The 18,461-nt window shown below is 43.1% G+C and overlaps 1 protein-coding gene across 4 annotated transcripts in view; it reads right to left on the bottom strand.

Moving 5' to 3' along the window:
* Nucleotides 1-1,249: 1,249 nt before the first annotated feature.
* Nucleotides 1,250-18,461, bottom strand: part of LOC112248572 (importin-13-like) — a 58,710-nt gene continuing 41,498 nt past the window's right edge. For 3 of the 4 annotated variants that reach the window (XM_042319711.1, XM_024417721.2, XM_042319700.1), the window contains 18 exons: nucleotides 14,936-15,076; nucleotides 14,388-14,529; nucleotides 14,105-14,271; nucleotides 13,588-13,708; nucleotides 13,357-13,504; nucleotides 11,790-11,971; nucleotides 11,648-11,674; nucleotides 10,977-11,111; nucleotides 9,555-9,707; nucleotides 9,338-9,418; nucleotides 9,025-9,162; nucleotides 8,793-8,889; nucleotides 7,341-7,393; nucleotides 5,945-6,011; nucleotides 5,649-5,707; nucleotides 3,838-3,927; nucleotides 3,541-3,722; nucleotides 1,250-3,443 (listed from right to left, as the gene is read on the bottom strand). In XM_042319711.1, coding sequence (XP_042175645.1) covers nucleotides 3,341-3,443; nucleotides 3,541-3,722; nucleotides 3,838-3,927; nucleotides 5,649-5,707; nucleotides 5,945-6,011; nucleotides 7,341-7,393; nucleotides 8,793-8,889; nucleotides 9,025-9,162; nucleotides 9,338-9,418; nucleotides 9,555-9,707; nucleotides 10,977-11,111; nucleotides 11,648-11,674; nucleotides 11,790-11,971; nucleotides 13,357-13,504; nucleotides 13,588-13,708; nucleotides 14,105-14,271; nucleotides 14,388-14,529; nucleotides 14,936-15,076 — 2,086 coding nt within the window. In that variant the 3' untranslated portion in view covers nucleotides 1,250-3,340. Of the gene's footprint in view, nucleotides 3,444-3,540; nucleotides 3,723-3,837; nucleotides 3,928-5,648; nucleotides 5,708-5,944; nucleotides 6,012-7,340; nucleotides 7,394-8,792; nucleotides 8,890-9,024; nucleotides 9,163-9,337; nucleotides 9,419-9,554; nucleotides 9,708-10,976; nucleotides 11,112-11,647; nucleotides 11,675-11,789; nucleotides 11,972-13,356; nucleotides 13,505-13,587; nucleotides 13,709-14,104; nucleotides 14,272-14,387; nucleotides 14,530-14,935; nucleotides 15,077-18,461 lie in introns of those variants that run through there. The other variant, XR_006083113.1, reaches the window with a different exon arrangement.

The raw sequence follows: 18,461 nt of genomic DNA on the forward strand, positions 1-18,461 counted from the left end.
CACCTACTCCTCGTCTCACAAAGACACGACAGTTGGAACTAAACTTTTAACATTTGGACTCATAAGACGAAAGGACAGACTTCCACCGGTCGAATGTCCATTGCTCATGGTTCTTGGCCGAAGCAAGTCTCTTCTCATTGGTGTCCTTTAGTAGTGGCTTCTTTGCAGGAATTCGACCACGAAGGACTGATTCACGCAGTCTCCTCTGAAAAGTTGGTGTTGAGATGTGTCTGTTAATTGAACTATGTGAAGCATTTATTTGGGCTGCAATCTGAGGTGCAGTTAACTGGAAGGAACTTATCCTCTGCAGCAGAGGTAACTCTGGGTCTTCCTTTCCTGTGGCGGTCCTCTGAGCCAGTTTCATCATAGCTCGTGATAGTTTTTGCGACTGCACTTCAAGAAAAGTTCTTGACATTTTCAGCATTGACTGACCATGTCTTAAAGTAATGATGGAACTGTTGTTTCTCTGCTTATTTCAGCGGTTCTTGCCAAAATATGGATTCAGTCTTTTACCAAATAGGGCTATCTTCTGTGTACCACCCTTACCTTGTCACAACACAGCTGATTGGCTCATATGCATTGACGAAAGAAATTCCACAAATTAACTTTTGAACAATGCACAACGGTTCATTGAAATGCATTCCAGGTGACTACCTCATTATGCTGGTGGAGAGAATGCCAAGAGTGTGCAAAGCTGTCATCAAGGCAAAGGGTGTCTTTTTTGGTTACTAAATGATTCCATATGTTTAATTTCATACTATTGATGTCCAATATTATTCTACAATGTAGAAATTAGTCAAATAAAGAACCACCCTGGAATGAGTAGGTACATCCAAACTTTTGACTGGTACTAAATCTTAAAATATATAACGTTGCTCCATGGCATTAGAAGTAGCCCAAAAACCCACAACCAATACATTTTCACCTGCAACATTGTTTAAGCAGCCCAAATATTCTGGAAAACCGAACCCTGGCACAACACTCTCCATCACACACTGACACTAGGAAGACTGCACATGCATTACTTGTAGTGTAACCATTGCTGGTATGGAAAAACATTTTTTTGATCAATTGTGTGTGATTATTCAGTGATGTAAATAAGATGACATAGCTCACAAACCCATCCATTCCAAGGTTTTCTAAATTCCCGAATCAGAACCTTTAATTGTGATCTTGAAAATGTTACCTCTTCTTCGTTTTGGAAAATGAGAAAGATGACCATGAACACCATTGAATTAATACAGATTGGTGCCCTACAACGGTAACAGATGTTTTATTTACATTACATTAAAACACAGACCTAACATAGTGGCCAGTAGGAAGTGCCTGAAAGTGTTTAATGGACACATTCGCACACCAGAAGTGCCGTCTTAAGATATATTTAATAAATTAAAACAAAGTACAAAAAAGAAATAATGTACATTTTATCCCCCCCTTCCCTCACCCACTCCTCTCCTCTCTCAGTGACAACATATTCCCAGACTGTACCCTTAGGCGCTGGATGAAGTCAACACTAGACACTGATCTAAAGTCAGTCTTGCATCTTCAGTCAGTAATGGTTAAGAGGATCCACGACCCAGAGAATTTTCTCACAGTGTCACACTCACAGTATTTCACAATCACCCACCCCCTTACCACAAAAACACACACATGCTACATGTCTGCAGGCACCTAGAGTGACAGAAAGAGAGAATGGACCCAGTTGATGTAATAAGGAACCAGGAAATAAACAAGGGATCCGGCTGCACCAATCGTTTCATCCCTCTTAAATGGTACCCTATTCTGATCTCCATCTATTCTCAAAGTAGTGCACGTTGGTTTCATTTCAGACAGTCTCAATTCCATTCACTGAGAGGAGTTCCATTTCATCTGGCGCCCAGTGCAAATATACTTCCTGAATAATCTTTCTGACATCAGTGACTACCCCCCTCCCTCTGGTTTCAGTCTAGGCAGGCAACCGGTTGGTTGATAAGACACTGGTTGACAGGCACCGGTTAAGAGCAGTATGGTGTGCGGTTTGTTCTACTGGTTTATAGATCATATGGATGAGTTCATCTAGTCGTTGGTTAGGACTGGTCAGTCAATCCAGGCCATGTGGAGGTTAGTGGACTGTTGTATTATTTTGGTCTGTGTGGCAAGCGGAGAACATTGAAGTAGAGTACTCGGGACATGTGCTGTATGTATGGGAGGACTAAGAGTGTCAAATGGGAGGGTGGGGTCCGTTTCTAAAGGGGGCGGTGCGGTATGTGAAAAGGGGGTTGGTCCGATATAAGTGCACTCAATAAGTGGGGAGGCAGACATCTGCACGCAAAAACATGCGCCCATACACACACGCACGGAAATGTTCAGTAATATGACTGTTAATACGCACAACATGATTAATAGAGTTGCACGATTACAGTGACTGTAGTCCACAGCTAGGACAACATACCCCTCTCCTACACACCCCCATCGATCCCCTCCCAACATTCATCATCTCTCCTACCTCTGTATCACTCTCTCCTGAACTAAATACATTCTAGATTCATGAGGAAACTACAGTTTTGTGACCGTGTGTGAGTGACTGGGTGTGTGTGTGTGTGTGACTGTGTGTGTGTATGGCAGGTGCAGGAGAGCAGAGTCTATAATCTTCTACTTAGTCAGTGGTTCAATCTTCAATCAATCCCCTCATAATTTTCCCATCAAGGCAACTATCAAATACACAAAATAAAAGACTAGTTCACATGACATGACGTTCCACAATAATTTTGGCAAACGTAAGAGCATGGGGGTGCGCGAGTCAGTGTTGTACGATATACATTATGCTGAAAATGTGTCTATCCACAGAATGCTGTCCTGTCATTGGTCCCTCTCTCTTCCTGTTTAGCAGCAGAAGGACTTGCTGTGTTTCGTTACATTAGGTATTTATGTGTGTGTGTGTTTATATATATATATATGTTTAGATATATATTTATTTTGGTTCTTTCCAAAGATACAAAGGACAACTAGCTAGCTACGTACGGTAGGTACAGTACCACTATCGTCTCAGATGCTAAACAACCAGGAAACAGCAGAGAAACAGCCTTGGAGCCATGGAAGATCGTAACCAAAAGTCAAAGCGAGACAAACAGAGGGCATGCTTGTAATTGAAGTCACAGAAATGGGGGGTGTTGAGCAACCTTCCTCAAACCGCTGTGGGGTGTGACATAGCTCCATCATTGGCAGACCTTTATGGGGAGCTGTTTTCTGTTCTAGGGGGAGGGTCTCGTTTCTATCATCCAATGGAAACTCCAGTTTTGAGGGGTTTATGGGTACTGTAGTAATGTGGCGTCCTGCCTGGGGGTCATGGCAAGGTCAGGGGTCAGAGGCAGTATTCAGCAGCATACTCGGTCCCGTGAAGACCTCTGCAGACTAGTGTAAACTCCTTCACTATGTCCTTCATCCTCCGCTTATTCACTCGCTCTCTAGAGTAGGAAGAAAAGGGAGGAGAGAGAAAGAGTCAGACAAAGACAGAAAACCAATGTGTGTGTGCATGTCTGTGTCTATACGTGCGTGTAGTACCTGAGTATCTGTTGGGTGAAGGTGTCTTTCTGTTCTGTGGTGACCCTAGTAGAGGGGAAGCCTTGTGCCTGCAGCGCCTCTTTCAGCCACACGGTGAGCAAAGGGAAACAGTGCTTATTGAGACTGAACAGCACCTCAGCAAACTGTTCCATCAGACTACGAGATGAACCTCCACCGATTGCCTGGGGGGGCGAGAGAAAGAGCGAGGGGGCAAAGACCAGTCAGTAAGGTGATATGTTTCAGTATACAGCAGGACAGGTAAAACACATTAGCGAGGATGTGAGTATGTAGGTTTACCTCTAGTACGGCCTGCAGCAGTAGTTTTCCGTTCTCCTGCACCACTCTGGCCACTGGGGGCACATCTGAGCAGCGGGGCAACAACTCCGTCTATGGCACACACAGGGACTATCAGAACAAACCACAACACTAATATCACATCTCAACAAGATTCACCTCTGTTACCCTAAAATGTGTGTGTGTGTACTAGGGATGTGACGTTTAAACAATCATTACATTTTATAAATCATAGTGCAGTTATCACAAAACTACCATTAACAGGTCCCGGTCATTATCATCATCATAAAGGCAAAAATAAAAATTAAACAAATACCTAACGCAACAATGCTGTAAGTAGGAGATATACCGAACAAAAATATAAAAACAACATGTAAAGCGTTGGTCCCATGTTTCATGAGCTGAAATAAAAGAAATATTCCGTACGCAAAAGCTTATTTCTCCTGTGTTGGGGACAATAAAAGGCCACTCTAAAATGTGCAGCTTCGTCACACAATACAATGCCACAGATGTCTCAAGATGAGGGAGCATGCAATTGGCTTGCTGACTGCAGGAATGTCCATTTGGCAGTACGTCCAATCGGCCTCACAAACGCAGACCAAGTGAAACCAGGCTAGCACCCCAACATCAGGCTTCTTCACTTGCAGGATCATCTGAGACCAGCCACCTGGACAGCTGATGAAACTGAGGAGTATTTCTGTCTGTAATAAAGCCCTATTCTGGGGAAGAACTCATTCTGATTGGCTGGCCCTGGCTCCCCCAAGGCTGCACCTTTGCCCAGTCATGTAAAATCCATAGATTAGGGCCTAATGAATTCATTTCAATTGACTTATATGAACTGTAATTCAGTAGAATTGTTGAAATTGTTGCGTTTATATTTTTGTTTCATATATTTGCCACGGATATAAAGAGCGCCCCACGTCATCGTTGTTAACAGTTAGAAAAATGGCGTAAACAGCAAAGTCCTGTATGGCAATACTTTGAGAAGTTAAATGAGAAGCTAATGAAATACAAACTTTGCGAGGTGGAATTGAGCTACAGCGGCAGTACAGGTGCAATTCTGCGAGGAGGCACCGTGAGAACCAACCCATCGCTGGGCAGCAGTGCGATAAGGGACGGAGTGAGAAAATCACAGAGCTGATTATAGAAATCATTACAGTTGATATGCAGCCATTGTCAATTGGCTTATCTACCAGACTACGGGATGCCATGTGAAAAAAAAACTGACGGCCCTGATGGACGTATATGAACAAGCCGTCATAAATCACTGCGATGTGCTTTCACATTGATTGATGAAGTACGCACTGACAACTAAGGACATGGAGGAGAGGCACACAACAGAGAACCTAAAATGGCATTAATACCATTGTTGCTGCGTGAGTGGGGGACAGCAGTAAGGTGAGCGCCGTCTGCTGGGTTTCCACTAGTTACCACAGCCACAAAGTCAAAATGGGATATATTGTAAAAATGTATGAAAACAAAAATTATCTTTTGGTCTTAATTTAAGGTTAGCAGTGTGGTTAGGGTTTAGGTTAGGTTTAAAAATCACATTGTAAGAAGATAAAATTGTAGAAATAGGCAGGCTTTAGGACTTTGTGGCTGTGGTAACTAGTGACGACAGGGAGGTTGGTAGCCAGGTTTCTCGTAGATTGAACTGCAATGCCCCCTAGCGGTCAAACGCAGTACCATATCAGGATTCTAATTTCAGGTCATTTTACGAAAAAATAAATATATATTTAAACGCTAAAGAAAATAGCATTTTAAACGTTAAGAATATTTGTACATTTTTCACATCCCTAAGTGTGTACACTCACAAAAAACAAGCAGGTAGACTTGACTGTTGGAGCCTCAGGGAATTTCAGTGACAATAGTCCTACAGAGGGGAGAGAGAGGGGGGGGTATTAGAAACATCCAAATACACATTTCTATTTCAACACTAACACTTTTGCTCTTCAGATGTTTCCAGCACAATCTCTGTGGATCTCAGAGGCACGACAATTGACAAAGTGTGTGTGTGTGTGTATGTGTGTGCACGTGTGTGTTAAGAGAAACGCGGCAATACATACAATGAGCAGTGTGTGTGTGCGGGAGCAAAGCAACACACACTTACCACAATGGAACACAGCTTTCACGTCAAGACTCTCAGACAAGAAGAGATCTGGCTTCCGTTTGAGGGCCTACAGTAGGAGGCAGACAGAGGCATGACACAGGGCAGGAGTCTATTCCCCTACTCCAGGGGTACACCCCAACTACTACCTCCCACCCCAGAAAATACTGAACCCCCCACTCTCCTAGCCTCGTAGACAGAACTGTGTCTGCATTAGATAACTCCTTTGTCATTGTCATGTCCAACTGTGTGCCCACAAGGTCAGGAAAAAATTCTGGGACATAGATATGACAACAAAAGCCAAATACTGATTGTCCCCCTTCTCCCTGAAGTGCGATCTCGTTCACTCCCCCTTGGGGATTTAACAGTATTGGATTGGTATAGACAGTGTTTCTTACACCAATCCCAATGCTTTTAAATTCTTGAGAAGGAGTGAATGAGAACTGGGCTAAAGGAGTCATCTCAAGCAGATAAACAGTGGAGGCTACCAGGCTAGACTAACTGACTCCCTCTCTCTACAATAAACTATCACTCACACAGTACACAACTTTGCTCCAATGAAAACTCAGCAAGCAAACTGGAGAAAATCAAACAGAAATTATTTAAAACTTAAGTCAAACTAAAGGCAATGATGGTTCTGTAGCTGCTGTTTGTATCAATTTCATTCTGATACACAATTTTTTCTCCCTTTTTTTGGCCTGGTTGGATTGAATATGCAACATAAGTAAGGTACATGAACGGATAAATACAACTGATACTGTAATGAACTCATTCAGGATGGAGGAAAAGAGAGGGAGCGAGGGAAGAGGAGAGGAGAGATGGAGATCAGCTCTATCCAAAGATAGAAATTAAAGGAAGAATGTAGAAGGAAGACAAAAACAAACAAAAAACAGAGGGCACCCAATTCGCCTGAATTGATTAATAATGGAATATTAATTAATTGTGGCTTTGATTGGCTATGGGTTGGAATGACATCAGAAAAGGGGCGTGGCTAGGGGATTCTAACCATTGAGGTCACAGGGAACTACATCCCAGGGTCATGTTCAGAAGACAACCCAACATGAACATGTTTATTATTGGACACATTCTGATAGTCCCTCCTCATTACAAAGCATTTTGTCATGTTTTGTGCCTACTGGACAAGACCTTGGTGAACGCTGACCCTTACTCCCTCATCAGAATGGTTAGAGCCCTGAGTATTGAAGGAGACAGAGTCCATCCTTCAATACCACCACCTACTGTCTATTCTCTGCCATGCCATTATGATGGGTCGCCCTCAGACCCTTTAACAAAGAACAAAGAGAAAGAGAGAGCTTGAGAGAGTGTGTGTGAGCGAGAGAGAGAGAGAGAGAACGAGAGAGAAACCCAAAGTGAATGAAATAAGAAACCAAAAACACACCTGAGCTTGGAGTTGCATAAATGAATCAACAATATCAGGATGATCCCTGGGTCCTAAAATATAATAAAGATGAAACTTAACAAATCATAAAGAATAAAGAGAATAATAATATACAAACAGCAACTCAACCGATTCAACAGTCATGTGGAAAGAAAAGAGAACAGAAAAGATCTCATTGAAATAATTGTCACACGTGAGTAAAGAACAAACAAAGGGGGAGAGAGAGGGAGGAGGGGCGTGTGAAGCTTTGGAAGAGTCTTGGGAAAAACAGTGAGCGGTTGAACGAACAGAAAACAGGCAGAGAAAGAGGAGACATGGGTTCCATTTGGAGATAAAAAAACGAAAGAATAACGAGAGAAAAATAAACCTAAAAATAACAAAAAAGTGGTTTTGGAGTGGGGAACTCAGGAGGCAACTGTTACTGTAATGCTTCAGAGAAAAGGGGCGTCAAGTCCCAAATCAATCCCTCGCCCCTTGGACTAGCCACCCAAAGCCCTAGGCATCTCCTAGACCCTAGGGGCTTGCTAATAGCTCCACCGTGTAATACGATAGGCAAGGTAATTTTTTTCTGTGTGGCTTACAACCACCTAGGGGATAGTACCACTGACCATTAACCACCCCCCAAAAAGATGAACACTTACGAGGCAACCCTTCCCTGTTCCTAGACTTCAAACAAAACCCCATCCCTCAACTCCCCATACACACCCCCACCTTACAGGCTTATTCAGTGGGGCGCAACCCAGATAGAAATGCAACGAATAGAGCCCACACAATTCCCCGTTCTGTAAAAGACTGTTCTACACAAAACATTTCTATATGAACGTTGTTCTGCAACCACATTCTCTTGTGTTTTGTAACATTGCACCATATTGTATAAGATACTGGCCACAGAGCCACATTGAAGGACACCTGCTCAGAAAGAAAGTAACAAAAAAAAAAGAGGCAGCCATTATCAATCAAACACAGACAAAGCAGAAGAAGAGGGAGAAGGGTATGAGAGGAGAACTGAAAGGGGAGAAGAGAGAGGCAGACAGTATTCAGGTAAGACCCACTGGATATTATCAGCTTCAAAAACCAAAACGTTCTTGTGTAATTCTTCATAACAGCACAGGAGGACAGAGGATGCATTTCAACAGTCTAACGTGGCTTCCTCTCCTTATCTCCTCCCCTTCATCTGCCCTCATCTAAAAACACAGGGCAGGTGAAAGCAATATGAGAAGACAAGGACTTTAGACTATTGAGATGCAGCCATCCTGGTTTCCCCTTGTGTTATGCAGGTATTAGTTGACACACACAAAAAGCATTTATCATGGAAGCCATGTTCATTCTCCATGTTCCTTGTTTTCCTGTGAAAGCAGGAGTGTGTGCAGGTTTGTCTGTCAATCAAAATCACCCAAAACAAAAACAGACAGAGATTACCCCCCCCTCCCCCTCCCCTGCAGGACCCCCTACCTTGCTGGAAGATGGAGAGTGTTACTGAGGTGACCAGCTCAAATAGAGCCTTGATGGGAGGGAAGTGGTCCGTCTCTCTGGCAAATATATGGACCATCTGTCAAACACAACCACAGACGGTTTCACATCGGTGCGCCTCTGAATGTATGCATGTGTATGGTGTATGCGAGTGTTCAAGAGTGTGTGTGTGTGTATGGTGTATGCGAGTGTTCTCAAGAGTGTGAGTATGTACCTGTCGTGTGAGGTCCAGTGCTGAGGCCTGTGGTATGGTACTGTACATCTGTCCTAGCATCTCACTGAGCTGAGACACCATGGGGGCAAAGTCATGGAGGAGAGTCTTCACCGACTTCTCAAAGATAGCACACACGGCCTGGAAGGACGGCGGGAGAGAGATGGGAGGGCAGGGAGCAGGGAGTGAAATGAGAGTAATTTCAGCTGGTTCAGGCTGGATTCTTTTAATGTTTCATGAACGTGCAGATCATTTATTGAAACTGTTGAGTCAACGCATCACTTTTTTTTGTTGGGTGTGTGTGTTCATGTCTCACCTCCACCACCTGAGAGTCGTTGAGCCACTTGCTGAGGACCGTCTGAATGAGAGCAAAGACCTGCTGTAGGACCACCACCACCTAGAACACACAGATTAGTTTGACAACACTAGCTAAATGAGGAACAAATTATGAAAACTGGATGAACGTTCCCATTAAAAGAGGTTGCATCTGGCTGAGTTCTGATGATGATAATAATGATGAAGTTGAATCTCACCGGGTTAGGCCCTGGTGGGAGTGGGGCAGTTTTGACAGGGGGAGCAGTGCTCTCTCCTGATTCGTCCTCCTGTTTGCTAATGTCCAGCGTAGTGAAGAGATTGGACAGCAGACCTAGAATGTGGATTATCGCTAGTTTATTGGACGGGTTGGGCTGGAGAGGGAAAGAGGGACCGAGAGAGTAAGTCAATAGCTTTACGAAGAAAGGCTGAAACAAGATTTGCCATCACTCATTTTCTATCTGTTGGTTTTTGTGAACGAGTTAACAAGTGAAGCAAAAAGACAGTGAATGACAATGAAGGGAGGATGGAATGAAAAGGACAGAAGGGAAAGAGGGATCAGTGAAGACAGGAGTTTGGGTGCGTCAGTCAGTTGATGGCTTCATTTTTCTGCAGATTTCACACACACACACACACTCTCTCTCTCTCTCTCTAGGGTGACAACACTAATTAAAGCTTCATTAGCAACCATTTAATCACCGCTCGGTATCCATGACAACAGAGCTGTGGAGTACAAGGGAGGAGTCATGTGGCTGGGCTGACGACCCTTCTCTTAATGAGCAACGGGTCATGTTGCAACTGAACACACGCTCATTTGAGATGGGTATGTTCAACTTGGATTTATGCCTTAATCATTCAGAGACATCAATGGGTGAACATTTGAGTGAAGAGCACTGTATTTAAGTCAGAATACCACCCTAAATGCATAAAAAACAGACATTGCTTGTAGCTAATTACATAGTGGAGGTGCAGTTTCATCTCTTGCCTTAGGGTGCCAGTGTTTGTTAGGCTGCACAGACAACCCGATTTCATAGTCTGATGTTATGGCTATACATCAGACAGAGCGTGCGAGACGTAGAGAGAAGGAGAAAGTGAGCACAAGAGAGAAAAAGAGATGAAACTCTTCATTTGAACTGACATCTCTGTTCACCCAGACACTCAGGTCTCTACTGACTCCAGAACAGTAGATCAGGGGAGAAAGACTAATTCAACACTGATAATGTCACATCCCTAATTTGTAGTTAATGTCAGCTTCTTTTTTTTGAGAAAATGTCAAATCCTTATTTTTAGCTCCGACAAAGCTTGGATTCATTAGACCTGACATTTAATAAAGAACGTGGTGTGTGTGTGTTATGGCCCTGTGATTCAGTAACCAATGGTGTAGTGATGAAGCCAATCTGGTCCCACAGAGAAATGTTCAACTGCAGTGGAGTCACACAGATACAACGCCTGTTCATATGGACACAGTCCAACAGTGAGAGGGGGAAGAAACAAAAGAAAGAAGAGTGTGTGTGTCTGTGCGCGCAAGCGTGTGTGTTAGTGTGTGGCGCATCCATGCAGACACACAGTCTGTTCATATGGCCGCAGTCCAACAGAGGAAAATATGTCACTGTAATAACACTGTTACCACAGTGTGTGTGTACCGTCTCATCAGCTAGTTTCTCAAGTTGTTGGATGTAGGGAGTGATGAGAGAGTGCAGGTTCCTCAGTATCTCCTCCACATGCAGAGCAGACAGCAGGAAGCCCAAGGCCTGCATCAGCCACATACACTGACTGGTCTGGAGAGAGAGAGAGGAAGGGAAGAGGAGGGAGGGGAGCAGGAAGAGAGAGTGAGGGGATCAGGAAGAGGGAGGGGAGCAGGAAGAAGAGCGAGAGGAAGAGGAGAGAACATTGTTACACATTTCCAGGACTTTTGAAAGGTTGACTCCTTGTGCTGACTTCTCACAAGCATTCCGCTACACTCGCAATAACATCTGCTAACCATGTGTACGTGACCAACAAAATGTGATGTGATAAGTGGTCTTTTGCTAGCTACCATCCAGTCTTGTCACCAGCTTTTATCTTGCTTTCGTGACTGAATGGACTGACTGATTCTATGGTCTGATGTACTCCCTGTGGTTCATCTGAATGTATTGAATATGCTCATTGTTGCATGTACCAAATGCACAGGCAACAAAGTTTTTGAAAGTTTGACTCTGTCTCTGAATTTCACTATAAATTATTCTCCAGGATGTTGTAAACACTAGAGTGGGTCCAGTGAGTCGGGACATTGGGGTTATGGCTTGCATCATCTCCAGACAGGACTGGGACTGACCTTGTGAATCTGTTTGCTCAGCACCTCCTGTGAAGAGAGAGGATAGCAGAAGCAGAAGAATAAAATATTGACATACATGTAAACATTTTATTCAGAAAACACTAATTTAGACATAAAACATATACAGTACACACACACGTACACGTGATACAGCCACTATATTGGAGGCATAGGGTGGCAGGTCATATTTGCACTCTCGGCAGATCTTCTTGAGTGTGGAGACTGAGGAGATGGAGAGGTCTGGGTTCCCCAAGGCCTGGAGTACCAGAGGTAAAACACTACTCAACATCACCGGGTGGTCCGCCAACCACTCTGCTAGAGCTCCTACAGGGAGGAGGGAGAAGAAGAACACAGTGGATGAAAAGACTGAACACTTTATGCTACAGGAGACAAAGGAGACGGGTGCTTTTCCTGTTCTCTTGTCCAATTAGTTTCTCTTCTTTTCCAGCTTATTATTTCCCTGGATGAACAACGCACAACAAAATGACAGGTATCACTGTATTAATACTAGAATTCGACCGATTATGATTTTTCAAAGCCGATACCGATTGGACGACCAGAGACGCCGATAAATCAAATCAAATCAAATTCTATTTGTCACATACACATGGTTAGCAGATGTTAATGCGAGTGTAGCGAAATGCTTGTGCTTCTAGTTCCGACAATGCAGTAATAACGAGCAAGTAATCTAACTAACAATTCCAAAAAAACTACTGTCTTATACACAGTGTAAGGGGATAAAGAATATGTACATAAGGATATATGAATGAGTGATTAATATAAGGATATATGAATGAGTGAATGAGTGATTAATCATACTGATTAATTGGCCGATTTTATTTTAATTTTTTAAGTATTTGTAATAATGACAATTACAACAATTACTGAATGAACACTTATTTTAACTTAATATAATACATCAATAAAATCAATTTAGCCTCAAGTAGATAATGAAACATGTTCCATTTGGTTTAAATAATGCAAAAACAAATTGTTGGAGAAGAAAGTAAAAGTGCAATATGTGCTATGTAAGAAAGCTAACGTTTCAGTTCCTTGCTCAGAACATGAGAACATATGAAAAATGGTGATTCCTTTTAACATGAGTCTTCAATATTCCCAGGTAAGAAGTTTTAGGTGGTAGTTATTATATGCATTCTCAGTCGGATTATATGCAACACAGGACACGCTAGATAATATCTAGTAATATCGTCAACCATGTGTAGTTAACTAGTGATTATGATTGATTGTTTTTTATAAGATAAGTTTAATGCTAGCTAGCAACTTACCTTGGCTTACTGCATTTGCGTAACTTGTGGAGTGCAACGAGAGAGAGGCAGGTCGTTATTGCATTGGACTAGTTAACTGTAAGGTTGCAAGATTGGATCCCCGAGCTGACAAGGTGAAAATCTGTCTTTCTGCCCCTGAATGAGGAAGTTAACCCATCGTTCCTAGGCCGTCATTGAAAATAAGAATGTGTTCTTAACTGAATTGCCTAGTTAAATAAAGATTAAATAAAGGTGTAAAAAAAAAAAAGTTATATTATCATTATTTTTAAAATTTATTTTTAAAATCGGCAAATCGTGCAAAAATACAGATTTCCGATTGTTATGAAAACTTGAAATCGGCCCTAATTAATCAGCCATTCCGATTAATCGGTCGACCTCTAATTAATACCTATCGTGAACACGTATGAGCGTATCAGTACCTACCGATAGTGAACATGACGGTGTCGGCCAGTTGGACGTTGTTGATGTTGATTCTGAGGAGGAGTCCGATCAGGCCTGGGATGACATCAGAGTAGTTGACATCTATCGTCTCCGCTATAGACTGGAACCCATACAGCAATGCTTCTGTATGCTGGAGGAGACATTTAAAGGCTTCAGACAGTGTATTCTGTGTGTGTGTGTGTGTGTGTGTGTGTGACTATATGTGTACTGTACCTGCCATGACGAGGCTTGTTCTGTGTTGGTCAATATTCGTCCTAGTTTCTCATACAGGTTACTGAGCAGCTCAGCTCCTAGCATCTCATACACATACATCAGAGTGTCTGAGATATCCACCCTGGAACACACAAATGTGTTAAGTCTTGGAATACAGGAGTGTAATGCATACCACCAACAGAAAGCAAGGTTTTGTTATAGAGGTGGAACAATCAATGCTATTGGGGGGAGTGGTGTGTCACAGGGTTCAGTTTTTGTGTTTACACCTCAAATCAAGTGAAATAGAAGGCGCCATTTAACTGTGCAGGGACTAACAGCAGGGCATCACTTTATAATGTGCTGTTAGTAATGTGCTTCTGAGCATCTGATGACTCAAACATTATCATCCAAAATGTGTGCCCTCTCAGCTGCCACTTCACTTACAGGCTGTTACAACCACAAACACACCCAGCAATAGACCTGTCGGCATACTGCGTTTCACTCGCTCACCCACACAACCCCAACTACACTCTTGTACCTGTAAATCCTGAACTGCTCCTTCTCATCTGAGGACCATGATGCGTACTCCTGGTCAGAGGGGAACTGGGCTTTATGCAGCAGAACATCCACCAACTGGAAATACACAGGTCTATAAACCTGCAGATACACCGCCTGTCTCTCACAGTCAAACGACATGATGTCATCCTGGAGAGAGAGCGAGAGTGTGTACTGTTAAATGCTGTTATTCTGAACAGGGTAGTTGGGTTTAGGGTGTAATGTTAAGTGTCCTGGGTTACAGTGTTAGGGTGTAGAGTGCATACCTGTAGTGTGTACCAGAAGGTGAGTGTGAGGGAGCTGGTCGTCTCGTTGACTGGATAGTGTCCTGGTATCCCAGTGCAGAACATGATCATGTTGACCAATGCGAGAAAGCCCTGCCAATGCGCTACCTGCTCCAGCAGAGCCCTGGGGGGTTGAGATCAAGAGATGGAAGAGGAGAGAAAAGAAAAGAAAAGGGAGAGAGTAAGTGAAAGGGACACAGAGCTGGGAAAACTAGGTCAGTGCGCAGGAAGAGTGAGGTGAGGTGGGACACGCAGGGCTTTTTCTCTAGATAGAGTGTGACAGTTGAAGGGTTCAGACTGGAGCCATTGACATACACAGGGAGACGTGACGCCTCCGGAGACAAAAACACACAATAACAAACAGCTTGTTTACCAGGATGGGCCTGAGCTTGAAACTGAACACGTCATCTGATCTGATTATTTGTTGATTGGTTGTGTGAATGAACCCAGCAGCATCAATGTCGTCACCAAGCAGTGTGAGGCGGGGAAGAGAAAGGATTGATTGATTGATGTGGGGACAGCGCACGCACCTGGAGTGGTTTTCGCCCAGCGCGACAGCGATGCGACAGATTCCGTGTGACGTCTCCATGTCTCCGTTCTGGACGGCCTCTCTTAGTTGTTCCTGCAGGGACAAGACCTGTGGCACCAGCTTCAGTAGCGTGTTCACATATCTACACACACAGACAGGGAGACATAAAGAGATGGGTTAGTTCACATACCAGGGGAAAAGTCTCTACTCAAACCTCCATGTGAGCACACACAGAAAACGTTCACTTTTTACCAGCTTCATCGCTCAGTTTCTTTGTTTAATTTCTCCAGTTCTCTTGAAGGCTGAAATTACCCTGGTCTGTTCTTCCTGCCGTCTCAGTCCTTTCTAATAAATCTATTGGCTTTTTCTCCAGAAGCACCAATACATCTCTCGTTTAGACACACAGACCCATTTAATATCGCCCCACATCTATCCGTCTGTCTGCATTATGCATGTTCACACACGCTGTGGGTCTATCACTCTCTCTCCACCTCTCTGAGGTATTTCAGGGTCGTTCATTGGGAAACTGGAACAGTAATGTCCATAAAATAATGTTTTTATTTGATACTTTTATTTATACTCCTCCTCATTGGCTGGAGGTCGGACACAACGTGAACAGAATACAGAAGCAACACTCCCACGCATGTACACACACCCCTGTCCTCCTGTTCTGCTATTCTGATTAAGCTGAAACTGCCATTCTGTCATCTTACCCTACAATTGACACTGTGTATGATGCAGGTGTGTGTGTGTGTGTGTTCCCAGATCCAGACAACCTTCCAGTATCATTGGTTCTGACTTCTGAATATTTACAGTGCCTTCATAAAGTATTCACACCCCTTGACTTTTTCCACAGATTTTGGTATCACTGATCTACACACAATACCCCGTAATGTCAAAGTGGAATTTTGTTGGTAAAACATTTAAATGTATTAAACATTAAAAGCTGAAAAGTCTGGAGTCAATGAGGATTCAACTGTTTTGTTACGGAAAGCCTAAATAAGTTCAGGAGTAAAAATGTGCATAGTAAGTTGCATGGACTCATTCATTGTTCAATAATAGTGGTTAACATGATTTTCAAATGACTACCCAATCTCTGTACCCCCACACATACAATTATCTGTATGGTCCCTCAGTCAGGGAGTAAATTTCAAGCACAGATCTAACCACAAAGACCAGAGAGGTTTTTCAATGTCTCGCAAAGAAGGGCACCGATTGGTAGATGAGTAAAAAATAAAGAGAGAGAGAGTGAACATCCCTTTGAGCAGAGTGAAGTTATTCATTAAACTTTGGATGGTGCATCAATACACCCAGTCACTACAAAGATAAAGGCGTCCTTCCTAACTCAGTTGTTGGAGACGAACGAACCTGCTCAGGGATTTCACCTTGTCATGAAACCAAAATTATAAAAACAATACCAGGCCAAGTATCATGATACCGAGTAGTATCGAGATACCACAGTGGGGGGAAAAAAAAATCAATGGCCTAGCATCCTGTTCGCCCCGTTCCCTGGACGCTTGTTCAGTTTCCGAAAACCTGTCATTGAAAATCACACTTCTACTCAATAAAACACATTGAATTTAACTTCACACTGTTCAGTGTTTGATAGAATACTGCACAGAACGGATGATTAGCCCGTATTTGCAAAGGCCTACCTGTGATTTGACTGGAGGAATGGGAGGAAGTAATACACATCAGAGGAGGCTGCTGAAGGGAGGACGGCTCCTAATAATGGCTGGAACGAAGCAAATGGAATGGCATCAAACACATAGATCCAAGTGTATGATACCATTCCAATCTTCTGCTCCAGCCATTACCATGCGACTGTCCTCCCCAAAATAGGGTGGCACCAACCTCATGTGATACACTAACATGCAGGTCATTATGCATGTATGTCAGGACTACAGAAAAAGGAGGACCGAGCACACCCACATTCTCGTTCCTTGGTGTCCACATTACCAACAAACTATCATGGTCCAAACACACCAAGACAGTCGTGAAGAGGGCACGACAAAGCCTATTCCCCCTCAGGAGACTGAAAAGATTTGGCATGGGTCCTCAGATCCTGGTGGCAACACCACCTGGTATGGCAACTGCTCGGCCTCCGACAGGAAGGCTCTACAGAGGGTAGTGCGTACGGCCAGTACATCACTGGGGCCAAGTTTCCTGCCACCCAGAACCTCTATACCAGGCGGTGTCAGAGGAAGGCCCCAAAAAATTGCCAAGGGCTACAGCCACCCTAGTCAAAGACTGTTGTCTCTGCTCCGCACGGCAAGCGGTACCGGAGTATCAAGTCTAGGTCCAAGAGGCTTCTAAACAGCTTGTACCCCCAAGCCATCAAATGGCTACCCCCCCCGTATATAGTCTCGCTATTGTTATTTTACTGATGCTCTTTAATTACTTATTAGTTCATTTATTATTTTTATTTTTTTAACCGCATTGTTGGTTAGGGGCTCGTAAGTAAGTATTTCACTGTAAGGTCTACTATACCTGTTGTATTCGGCGCATGTGACTAATAAAATTTGATTTGAAATACAGCAGTTATGTTATATTGGACCACCAGGCTGCTGATGTCATGCAGCCTGTCGTTTTTGAGTATATACTTTTTCAAAATGACAAGTTTGACGTCGGACAACTGCATGTTCATGAAGTCACTGCGCCAAGTAAAAACCAGCCTTAACTCATGGGTACACTTGCAATGGCTGCCTGGCATTGTGACAAAATCACATCCATGGTAATATAGAATGTTTATTCAAATGATGTTAACTGATTTGGCGAATGCAATGGAATGTACAGTCGTGGCCAAAAGTTGAGAATTACGCAAATATTAATTCTCAAAGTCTGCTGCCTCAGTTTGTATGATGGCAATTTGCATATACTCCAGAATGTTATGAAGAGTGATCAGATGAATTGCAAATAATTGCCAAGTCTCTCTTTGCCATGCAAATGAACTGAATCCCAAAAAACATTTCCACTGCATTTCAGCCCTGCCACAAAAGGACCAGCTGACATCATGTCAGTGATTCTCTCGTTAACACAGGTGTGAGTGTTGACGGGGACAAGGCTGGAGATCACCCCGTCATGCTGATTGAGTTCGAATAACAGACTGGAAGCTTCAAGAGGGTGGCGCTTGGGAATTAGAGGTCGACCGATTATGAGTTTTCAACGCCGATACCGATTATTAGAGGACCAGAAAAGGTTGATACCGATTAATATGACAATTTTTATTCATTTATAATAATGAATATTACAACAATACTGAATGAATACTTATTTTAACTTAATATACAGTGCCTTGCGAAAGTATTCGGCCCCCTTGAACTTTGCGACCTTTTGCCACATTTCAGGCTTCAAACATAAAGATATAAAACTGTATTTTTTTGTGAAGAATCAACAACAAGTAGGACACAATCATGAAGTGGAACGACATTTATTGGATTATTTCAAACTTTTTTAACAAATCAAAAACTGAAAAATTGGGCGTGCAAAATTATTCAGCCCCTTTACTTTCAGTGCAGCAAACTCTC

This window comes from Oncorhynchus tshawytscha, linkage group LG01 (assembly GCF_018296145.1).
Source record: "Oncorhynchus tshawytscha isolate Ot180627B linkage group LG01, Otsh_v2.0, whole genome shotgun sequence".
Classification (NCBI taxonomy): domain Eukaryota; kingdom Metazoa; phylum Chordata; class Actinopteri; order Salmoniformes; family Salmonidae; genus Oncorhynchus; species Oncorhynchus tshawytscha.